General features: G+C 45.9%; 1 protein-coding gene across 2 annotated transcripts in view; it reads left to right on the top strand.

Moving 5' to 3' along the window:
• The first annotated feature begins 1,280 nt into the window (after window positions 1-1,280).
• The window catches only part of TGS1 (trimethylguanosine synthase 1), a 29,068-nt gene continuing 19,469 nt past the window's right edge, over window positions 1,281-10,879 (top strand). Inside the window, exons 1-6 of one of the 2 annotated variants that reach the window (XM_037380722.1) lie at window positions 1,281-1,417; window positions 2,474-2,538; window positions 4,266-4,438; window positions 7,291-8,143; window positions 9,512-9,629; window positions 10,546-10,632. In XM_037380722.1, coding sequence (XP_037236619.1) covers window positions 1,320-1,417; window positions 2,474-2,538; window positions 4,266-4,438; window positions 7,291-8,143; window positions 9,512-9,629; window positions 10,546-10,632 — 1,394 coding nt within the window. In that variant the 5' untranslated portion in view covers window positions 1,281-1,319. Of the gene's footprint in view, window positions 1,418-2,014; window positions 2,303-2,473; window positions 2,539-4,265; window positions 4,439-7,290; window positions 8,144-9,511; window positions 9,630-10,545; window positions 10,633-10,879 lie in introns of those variants that run through there. The other variant, XM_037380724.1, reaches the window with a different exon arrangement.

Genomic DNA, 10,879 nt, shown 5'->3' with positions numbered 1-10,879 from the left:
ACAGCCTTGTTACCCAAAATGTACCGATGCAAGCTGAATGACACAGCACAACGGATGAACTGCACAGCACATCATGCATTGAATATAGCTAACATAAAGCCCAGTACCCCACCTTGTCAAAAGCAAACACCTTGCAAAGGCCCTAAAAGCAGGGCAGGCAGGTGTGACACGTTTCTTTCTAATACTCTCCCCGTGTCCAGTAGGCAGGCTACCAGGTAGGAGAAGATCATGAAGTTCATAATTATTCTCTGAGAAATCCTGTCCCAGGGGTGTCTAGGAAGGCTTTGTAACAGTCTTCAGAGAGACCTGGATTTCATGCATTTTACAGATAAGCTTGGAATAATCTATGAGCTGCACAGTCCATCGCTCAGTGTTTTATGCAGGAAATCTCTCAAACCGTGTGCACCATCAGGTAACGTCTGTGTAGCAGAGGCAAGGATAAAATTTCATTCTGTGGGCCAGCACCTTGCGGCCTGCCCGGCGCTGCCCTGCCCGCCTGCTGTCCGGAGCAGCTCCCACAGCGGCTCCCCCACACCTCACAGTCTCACTCCACAGCTATGTCTTCCCAGGTTACATCCGATCCGGTACCTGAAGCAGGACTCCACTGGGGAAAAATCTGCGCGCAGGCCCTGCGCCCCTGTGCTGTGCCGCACCCCGCCCCCACCCCCCTGCGCCCCAGCGCCGCCGCCCGCGCTCCCCGCCGCCTCCGGGCCCCTGGGCGCTGTGCTCACCCCGAGCCCCTCGGGCCGCCCCCGCCCCGTCCCCTCCGCATTTTCAGCTCTCCTGTTACTTCTGTTCCGGTCAGGCTTCCCCACTCCTGTCCCCCACTCCCGGTTTTGCCAGATCTTTGTCGCCGGTAACTCTTCCCCCCACTCTGAACACCAGCAAAACGCAAACACCCCTCACGGGGAGTCGCTGAAAGCACAGCTGGCCTAACTACGGCCGCCCTCGCACAGGCACCGCCGCCCGCGGCTCTCAAAGGCCCGGGCAGCCTGGGCCGCTGGCCCGCAAAGCAGCGTTGCTGAGCGCCGAGCCGCACCTCGGCTGCAGCGGCTCCTTCTTGAGCGGAAGCTTCGGTACCGCCGCGACGGGCACCCCGCCCCGAGGCGGCTCGGCTGGGCTCGGCTGGGCTCGGGCTGGGCTCGGCTGGGCTCGGGCTGGGCTCGGGCTGGGCTCGGGCTGGGCTCGGGCTGGGCTCGGGCTGGGCTCGGGCCGCCCCCCGGCCGTAGCGGGGCGGGCTGGGGGCGGTCTCGGCGCTCACGGCAGTTCCGGCGGAAGGCGCCGCGGGTCGGTGCCGCGGCGCGGGGCTGCCCGCAGGCATGGTGCAGGACGCGTGGGGGCGGCCGGTGGCGGAGCTGCTGCTGCGAGCGGGGGCGGCCCAGAGCATCCTCTGCCTCTGCTCCCGCGCCTTCGTCGAGTGAGTAGCGGCCTCGGCGCCGGGCGGGCCCCGCCTGGCCGCGTCCCCCGGGGCCGGGGCAGGTTTCCGCTGGGGAGGCGCGAGTAAAGGTGCTGCGGCCGTGGCGGCTGCAGAGCGGCGGGGGGGGCCGCACGAAAGGTCCCTGTAGGCCGCGTTTACCAAACGATGCCAGCCGTAGGCGAGGGGGACCCGGTAACCGCGGGGGGCCCTCGCCGGAGCGGGTACGGCAGCAGCCGTGCCGCCGGCCGGAGCCCGCTCCCTCCCCAGGAGCGCGGGCCGCGCTGCGTCGCCCCCGGCTGGGGCAGCGGCTGCGCGGGCTGCGGTGGCGCCGCTCCCCAAACCGCTCGTCCCCCCCGGCGGCCGGGCTCCCCCCCGACCCCTTCTCCCCCAGACGGGGCGGCCGGGCTGCCCCCCCGTCCCTCCCCCCGAGGCGAGCGGCGGGCCCCGGAGCCTCCCCGCGCCGGGCGGAACAGCTCTGCTAGCGGGGGCTGGTGCCTGTCACGGGCTGTGGCAGGTGCGTGACTGCGGGGAGGAGGTCGTGGCCAATTTTGCGGTTAAATACAGTCAGTGTTTAGCGGAGGCATTTGCGGAGGTGATGGTCCTCCAGCGTCGGCTGATGGCTGAAGTAATTGCAGTTGTGGACGAGAGACATTAAGTTCCACTTAAACGGAATCTTTTGAGGGCCTAAAATTTCAATTCCAGGGTATTCTATGTAGCAACAGCATTTTCTGAACAGCTCTCGGATAGACTTTCCCAGCAGGCTTTAAAGTGTTGCCTTTTACATATTTTTCTTTGTTTTGTGTGTTGGGAGTCACAGGGCAGCCCAGATGGGAAGGTGTCTCGAAAGATGGTCTGGTCCAGCCTTCCCAGGGAAGGGGGGCCCAGGTGAGCTTGTCCATCACCCTGTCCAGTTGCATCTTGAAACCCTCAGCCATGGGGACTCTAACACATCCTTGGGGAGGTTTTTTCCACTGAACGATTGTTTTTACTGTAAAAAAAAAAAATAATTGTTTTAATGATGGCCTTCTGCATCAATGTATGTCTTCGTTTTTACAGAGATCGAAAATTATATAAACTAGGATTAAAAGGATTTTATGTCAAAGATGACAATAACAGTACAGGTAAGATAAAATGTACTGTGCGGTTTGATGTACATACTTAAAGTGAGTTATGTGTGTTTATCTAAGTTGTTCCTGTTTCTCAATTGTTTTTCAGTGCTTTTGCTATGGCGATAGATGTAAATAATAATGTAGCACTTGCGTAGTTTTCACGTTACCATAATTTTGATGTGGAAGTTTGTGCCAGACCAAGCGCAGTGGTTATTCCTGTCTGACAGACTTACCACCTCATATAATCTCCACCTGGTGCACAAAGCAGATTAGTTCACAAATCACAATTTTAACAAACTCAAAATTAATTATATAACAGAGAGCTTGCAGATCCTAGCTGTTTGCCTGAGAGAAACACTGTCCTGCTGTCTCTGCCTTGGCCTAGGACATCAGCTGTTGCTGATTAATCAGCAGGGACAGTAAAGAATAAGCAGTAGCCCTGATGGGGGAAATTGTAATTTGCATGTACCTGAGGAATTATATGAGGAGGACCGGAGTCAGTCTCTCCCTTGACATGCCTGTATTTTGGGAATGGTCATGGTGCGTGCTCTGGCAAATTCAGCACCACTCTTTTGCTCTATTCTCCCAAACTCCCCACATATACCTATCTAAACATAATTCTTTTGGTATCTGGCTTTTCCTTTGCTGTCTCGCTAGCTGCAGCATCATATAATAGCTTGATTTGAAAGGAAGAAGTTTGAACAGAAAGGAATGTCCATGGAAGCTGATAATTGATAGCACAAGTTTGGTGGAAGCAATGTGAGAGGAGTGAAGGAGAATGTAAAATGTCGTTTTCTGCATATATGATTGAATTGTGATGAGAGTAATCAGTTAAAACCAGAAGGGTCTTGGTGCTGTGTGATAATTTGGCAGTAAATATATCCCGATGAAAAAAAAAAAAAAATCATAAATGCTTCAGTTTTATCAACTATCAAGAGCTTTTGTATTTCAGAATTTCCATTAATAACCAGTTCCTACTTTCTCAGTGGTATTTGTCATTTTATATAGATACAATATGCAAGCAGTGATTCAATAGTTGATCAGTTACTTCTGAGATAATTAGGTTCTGTAGTTCACACATTGTTGTAAAACCACATTATCTTTGTTAGTGGGATTTTGAAAGATTGTAACAAAACTGGCAGTTTCTTGTATTTTAAGTTTGCTGTGATATATGCCAGAAGAACTTCTGTAAAGAATTTTTTTCCATGATACTAATGTTTTTGTTGTTTGCTGGGCGTTTTTGCAGTTTGCTCTGCAAGACTGAGGTGAATGTTTGCAGTGTGACTCCAAGCACCCACACCCTCTACCCCAATGCTTATTGCCGCACATCACATATGATGCGGACTATCTCTTCATCCAGTTTAGGTCAGCAGTCACACCTGTGTCCACTCCTGATCTCTTGGCCACCCCAGCCTACTCGCTGGGGAGAGCAGATGGTAAAAAGAGAAGGTTATGGGGCTGTGCAAGCACTGCTCGGCAGTAGCCAAAACATTGGTGTGTTATCTCCACACTGTTTTAGCCACAGATCTCAAACACAGCACCACAGAGGCTGCTAGCCAGACCCAGTGCAATGTTTTGGCTGTTAAAGTTAGATTTTGGTTCCTGCTGAGGTGTTCATGAGAAAAATTTTAAATGGGAAAGGAGGCTTAAGAGGCAGTTGTACTATTTTTTTGTAGGCCATGCTGTGGCATTGAGGTATCAGAATCAGATTATATTTACTTAATAGAATTTGTTAATAGGGGAAGATCAAGCATCTGAGGAGGAGAACCGTTGTCCCAATGTGACACTGAAGGTGGATACTAATCATGCTCTGGACCTGGAAGAAGTCGAACTAGACTCGGAGGCTGAGCTTATGAAGAGCATGGGGTTGCCTCTGCAATTTGGTGGGCAGTCAGCCCGCAGGGACTTTGTGGTAAATCTTTATTCACTTTATTCTTTCTGTTTACTTTGTGTTTCCAGATGTAGGGGCATGTCTACCCAGTTATTTTGGGGACTGCAGTTCATGGAAGTGTATCCAAGCTGTCTTTAATGTCCTGCCTCACGTACTTGTAGCAACATACCTGTGTGGTTTTTAAAATGCACCTGCCAGTTTGACTAAACAGGGTCAGGCTGTGCTTTATGTTTCCATATCTATTCTGCTCTTGCTGCTAAAGAGAGCTAGTTTAAAATAGCTGTGATCACATTGATGTTCTGCATCAGGACAACTAGTACACTCCAGTCTGAGCGCATGTGTTCACACTGTCTGCTTTAACCATTTAGCTTTAGGTACTAATATAAAAAGCTAGTTTCTTAGATCCCCTTTGCAACTGAAAAAGCCAGGCTGTCCCCAAATGGCAGGAGTGAGGCTTAGGTGCTCTGCTTCCCGTAGGGAGCACTTGAGCTTTAGAGAAAGACTAAAATTGTTCGCATATGAGAAAAAGACAGTGGGATATCCACATTATCCACTTTATGGAATACAGACCTCCTTGGCAGTGAGAGAGTACTTCTGTGGAGAGCGCACGGTTCTGACCTGATTGATTTGTAAATCAACCGGAGAAACTTGTACATTATTTTAATTGAAGGCATGTAAATAGACCGTACAGGCATCCAGCTTCAAGCCCAAAGTATATATGCAGTTTTTCTTGCTACGTAGTAGTGTTGCGGATGGAATGATGACACACTTCACTTCTAAGAGAGAAGTAGCAATATGTTTATTGGTATAAAATAGCAGTTTAATGAAGTTTGGTAGTAAATGCGACAGTGGTTTAACAAGATTTGATTGCAGTGTACACTTGATTATTTACTGCACAGAGGACAGGGTCAGACAAAATTGTCAGGGAGACCCTCCCATTGAGCCATGAGGTTGAGAAAGGACCCCTGTGGGTTCTGAACTTCTTTTTAGAGGGGAGTTTAGGTGTGACTAGATCAAGACTTAGACTCAGACTTTGTCAACAGTTTATATCTAAAGGATTCTATGTACACAATCGATCCTTTATACCACTCAACTAAGATTTCAAAGTTTAGCGTGCTCTTAATCACTTACCAAGAACCCATTGCAGCAAGGAATCTCTCAGCCTCGAGGAGTAACCTTGAGAGGCATCTCTGCTCAAGGGGAGGTCCTGTCATGCAGCCCACTGCTGTGCAGGAAAGCTCAGTGGGATCTGCACTGTCCACTATTTATGGCAGAGTGAGATAATTGATTCAGTCATATTTGCATAATGACTACAGAAGTTAGTTTCAAGCTTGGCTTGAGTTGGCCCTTGAGCAGCACTATTAGGTGAGCACATGGTTCAGATTAGCCCTTGGCTATGGTGTTGATCTGTCTGCCCCAATCCACTTTGAGCAGGATGCAGCTGCCATGATCATATGCATCTGTTACTACTGACTGGCACTGGTGGTTATCACTTGAGCATTGAGCATTGTTATGGAAATGAAGGTCAGGATTGGGGGGGGGGGGGGGGGCAGGAAGCACGCTGCTTACACACATTACAACAAGTAATACTGCAAATAAGTTAAATGAAAAAAATGTATGTCTTTACTAGATTACTACTGAGCATTGTGCTTTGCACTGTGTGTATGAACATGACATTTTGAGGGATGTGTATGAAAGATTAATGCCAGTTCTCTGAACCTAACATCTTTATAGTCCACCTTATGCATTTGTCAATGCAACAAAACTAGGGATTGCAGCTGATGGGACATTTGGAGTAATAGCTGTATATCTGCAGTCTTTTGTCTACATGAGTTGTAGTCTCTCACCACCACCACCTTTTTACCTGCCAAACTTAATTTGGCAGTTTATGAAAAAAAAATGGTGGATTTATCTGATAGAAAAAATTGCTTTTGTTGGATGTTTTTATCTTGTTTATATCTGTAAGCACAGGAAGCCCCACAGAAACAAGTGGAGTTGTATTTGATTAAACCAACAAGTTACTCCAGCGTTTCTTTTCAGTAGCAGGTTTATGTCTTCTGTTCCGCTAGACAGCTGTAGCAGTCTGAGTGTGTTGTAACAAGTGAAATGTTTGTATTGCACAAATGTTTTTGCCACAAACTGGCAAATGCCACCTGTTTGGAGAGGAGGCTGTTTCCTTGTGTTTCTGTTAGCCAACTTGGAAATTAGCATGGGATAGGAAGAATACTACACCCTTCTTGGGTCTGTGTCTTCAGACATACAGAGATCCAGCTGCAGGATTTACAGAGGTTACAAGTATAAAGTGATCCTTTTTTGTTTAAAGCACCCAGAGGTAGCAAGGAGTTAACATTCTATTAGGCTGAGCATTATATGTTCACTGCCCTAATGAGACACCTGAACAGTGTTTGCTGGCCAGGCAGATACCAGACAATCTGGTCAGCCTCTGCAGCCCCCTAAAACAGGTCCTTGATGTTACTGAGATACTGCTTTACTTTTAAGCTCAACCCAGTGACCCCACAGTTCCTGACCAACCTCCTTTTAGGATTTTATAGTCTTTCATGTTGATGTTTTTCCTTCTGAATCCTTGTGAGTAGCCCCCCTTCTGTCTGTAATTCTACTTTTTTGTGTGTGTGTCTTTCTATAGACTTTCTCACAGCCCATTCTCAGAGCTTCCTCAGAAATGTCAGCCAGGGTTATGCAATGGGGCCTTATCAGACTCATAAACCTTACAACCTTTTGTGGGGAGAAAGCTGACATCAGGGTTGCCACAACAGGGAGGGTTACAACGGAAATGGAAATGTGCTGGAGAGAGGACAAGAAAAGACTGCATGTACGCTGTAGACTTCTGAATATGTTTTTCCATTATATTCTAGGCAACAGAAAATTATAGAAAGAGAAGTAACATGAGGCTTATGAAAAAGAAAAACAAGAAGAAAAAAGAGTTAAAGCAAAAACACGAGGATAAAACGGGGCAGGAATGCCAGGATCGAGTTTGTGGTGGTGATACCCAGTCTGTTTCTGGTGAGCTGGCCCTAGCTATGGAACAACATGAGAAGAGTAGCAAACTTCAGGTTGTAAGTGAAGGGAACTGTGAAAGTTCAGAAAGTCTTGCAAATGAGGTTTTACCCCGTGAATGTAAAGAAAAATGGGAGAAGTACTGGAGTGAGTATGGAGAGGGCCTTCTTTGGCAAAGCTGGCTAGAGAAGCATCAAGAGGTCTCATCATCCGAGGCCACCACAGCCTCTGAGCCTTGGAATAGTCCAGACACCAGGGAAGAGTGGGAGCAGCATTATAGTGAACTGTACTGGTATTACTGGGAACAGTTTCAGTACTGGACAAGTCAAGGATGGACTACTGATTGCTCACATGGTGACAACGTGGAAGCTAATGGGGTTACCCAGGAGATGGGTCTTTCAGGAAAAATAGACTTGGTTTGCCCAGGGGCTGAACACAGTGAAGTGCTGAGCCTGGAGCCAGCTCCCTCTAACACCCCAAGTGAGGAAACACTCCCTTCGGGCGCTGAGCCCCACAGTGAAATAATCTCTGGGATTTGTAATTTAAATCTGAATATGGAGGAAGTGGAGCAGAGCTGTGCAGCTCCAGCAGTAGCCCACCAAGGTCCTCAAGAGTGTAGTTCATCTGACAGTGAGAGCCGGGAGGAGCCCTGTGATGGAGGAACCAGAAAAAGGAGTGCATCTTGTGAAAATAAAAGTATTGACCAATCAGGTAATACAAAATCAGGTAAAATTGATTTTACCAGAATTTCTCTAGGTGGTTATGTATAAGAAACGAGGGCACGTCTGTGTTATGGCTTTTTAAAAAAAGTCAAGTGTTTTGTGGAATGATTGAGTACTCTACTCCTTTTTCTTCCTTGTGCTTCTCTGGATGATCTCTCTCCTCTCTAACCTCTATATTGAACATGTTCTTCAGTCAGAGGTGATTTTAATAGAACATGTACTTCATAGATCTTAAGATGTACTACAGAAAGTGGTGAGAGAATACTGTTAGTGCATATTTGTTTATTTATCTTAGTATTGGTATTGCAGCTGTGTCATTCTGCTGATGTGTCTTTTCTCACTGATAGTCTGAATGAAAACTCAGGTTGATATTCTCAGGAGTCTGATAAATTTTAAGAATGGATTTTTGAGAAAAAAAATAATAGTTCTTCAGTTCTGGGACTACCGTGTTACTGTGGGCAAGGTGTCTTTCAGCATTAAGTTACCAATTAAGCAGTGGGTTGCAGTCATCTTCACAACCCCAAATTCATATGTTCACAACTGATGCTAACAAGTGGAAGTGTCAGGTAACGTAGTAGTGTGGTGAAAGCCAGTGGCTGTGCCATAGACTACTGGAAGAGCTGTGAGGGAGGTACAGGACTGGGCTGGAGATGTTTTTGCTGACCAGTTCAACATGCAGAGAAGGGAAAGAGCAATCTCATTTGCCTGCCAGTTCTTCCTGCCAGTGTTTGCTTTAAGCAGCAGTGTAATGTCTTTCCTGACTGTTGTATGGTTTCCCCTGCTGAAGGGGAGCGATGAAGCACGTGAATTAAGTGTCAGCAGCTTGAGACTTCAGGTTGGCAGGAAACCTCTGAGTCTGCTGCTAGTGACTTTCTCAGGAGGGAAGAAGCAGGTGTGGTCCCATCTCGATCTTAGAGTAGAGTTGGAATGGGACAGGTCACAGGAAAATCTCCTTTCCAACAAGAAATGAGAAGACTGTTTGAATCCTTTCTTATTAAATTTATGTGAATATCTTAACATAGACAATTAAATGGAACAAAATTGATGCACAAGGAAGAAACCTTTTTGAATTTGTACCTTGTAGGCATTTTATTTTTCTTGGAGAGCTGAGATAATTTGAGGTTGGTTCTGATTAAGATTATTAAATCTGCAGTGTTACTAATACTGGAAGCTTGTATTGGTATCTTGTTGCTCAGAGACAGGTAAAGATATGTGTGTTTGGCACTTGTGCCTTATCTGTCAGATTCAGATTTGTACGACAACCTAACTGTAGCTGCTGAGGACAGGAAGATAAGGAATTAATTTATGCAGAAAGAAAATGTGATCTCATCCGTCTTGGTTTGTGTGGTTTTTTTAGGTTCACAGGGGTCATGTAGCTTGAATTCAAATGACAAAGAACAGTTGCTGCTTCACAACCAAAATGAAGATGAGGATGAAGAGCCTCCTGAACACAGACATGTTAAAGTCAAAAGAAGGCAAGTCAGGAAATTTAGATGAGCTTTTTTCTCAAGAAGCCCAGGTCCAGAAGCCTCGTGATTTATAGTTTGATCGAGATTGTGAGTTAAAACTTTAGTAGAAAACTACATAGTCTTCCATCACTGCTTATCACTTTACCTAGCAACAAGCAGTGGATATTTCTTATTTTCTGTTGCTTTATGAAAACAATGTGTGGCCTTAATGACTGTGCAAGGTGACAGTACTGTTCCTGTGCCACCGAAGTATACAAGATTGTTAAATTGCTTATGTAGGTCTAATTAGCGTAGACAATACAAGAACAATATTTCGTTTTGTTTAACTGAATTATATGCTGGCAGTAAAGTGCTCAGTGCTATGGCAATCGTACAATAACTAATCCCTGCCTTGTCACAGTCTTTCTTCTCTAAAAATTTATAGCCTCAAACATGATGAGATGGCTCTTCCTCTAATAAATTTACAAACTCAAAGATGAAGGGACAAATGGATTTATTACCTGCTAATCATGTAGCTTTGGTTTTGTTCTAATATTTTGCTGTTGCTATAGCATTAATAATAGATAATAATATAGATAGCGTAATAGATTATGATGGTAATCTGGAAATAGGGTGAACAAACACTGTCTTCATCAGTTCCATGTAGGGCTTGATATTAAATATTTTAAGAGGTCATTCAGAATAGTTAGCATATTTTAACCCCAACACAAGGACATATGTCCCTAGAATTGGGTAAGAAAAAAAAACCATGCTGATGGATATGAATAGAGTAGTGTTACCTGTCTTGCTTGGTTTCAGCAGCATGTGGAAGGACTTACTGAAGCCCACATTTAAATGTTTTTGATAAGTGAGTTTCTTAGCGGTTTGTCTGTAAAATAAGAGTATTTTTTACAGTAATTTTGTTATCTGGGTTTTTTTTTAGCCATGAATTGGATGTGGATGAGAACCCCGTGGAAGATCCTGAGGAAGCCTGCTCTGTTTTGGGTTTAAAGTGTGGCACAGGACAAAAGTAATTGCTTATGAGCAACTTTGGTTTTCTTCATAGCAAGTCAGCTGTCTTGTTATATAGAAACAGACTCCTTGTCTCCATTCCCATTTCGTTAAACCTTTGGAGACAATTCCCAAAGTTGGTTGTGCTCTTAATAAAACTGTAGTCCTTTGGCTAAAGAGAGAAATGCAAAGTTACAGAGACCAATTAAAGAACAAGAAAAGTGTTTCGAAACAGGAGTGTAACTGGTGAGGTACTTGCAGTTGTG

The sequence above is a fragment of the Falco rusticolus genome, chromosome 3 (assembly GCF_015220075.1).
Source record: "Falco rusticolus isolate bFalRus1 chromosome 3, bFalRus1.pri, whole genome shotgun sequence".
Taxonomy (NCBI): domain Eukaryota; kingdom Metazoa; phylum Chordata; class Aves; order Falconiformes; family Falconidae; genus Falco; species Falco rusticolus.
Note: the sequence above shows the minus strand (reverse complement) of the source record. Positions and strands in the feature narration are given on the sequence as shown.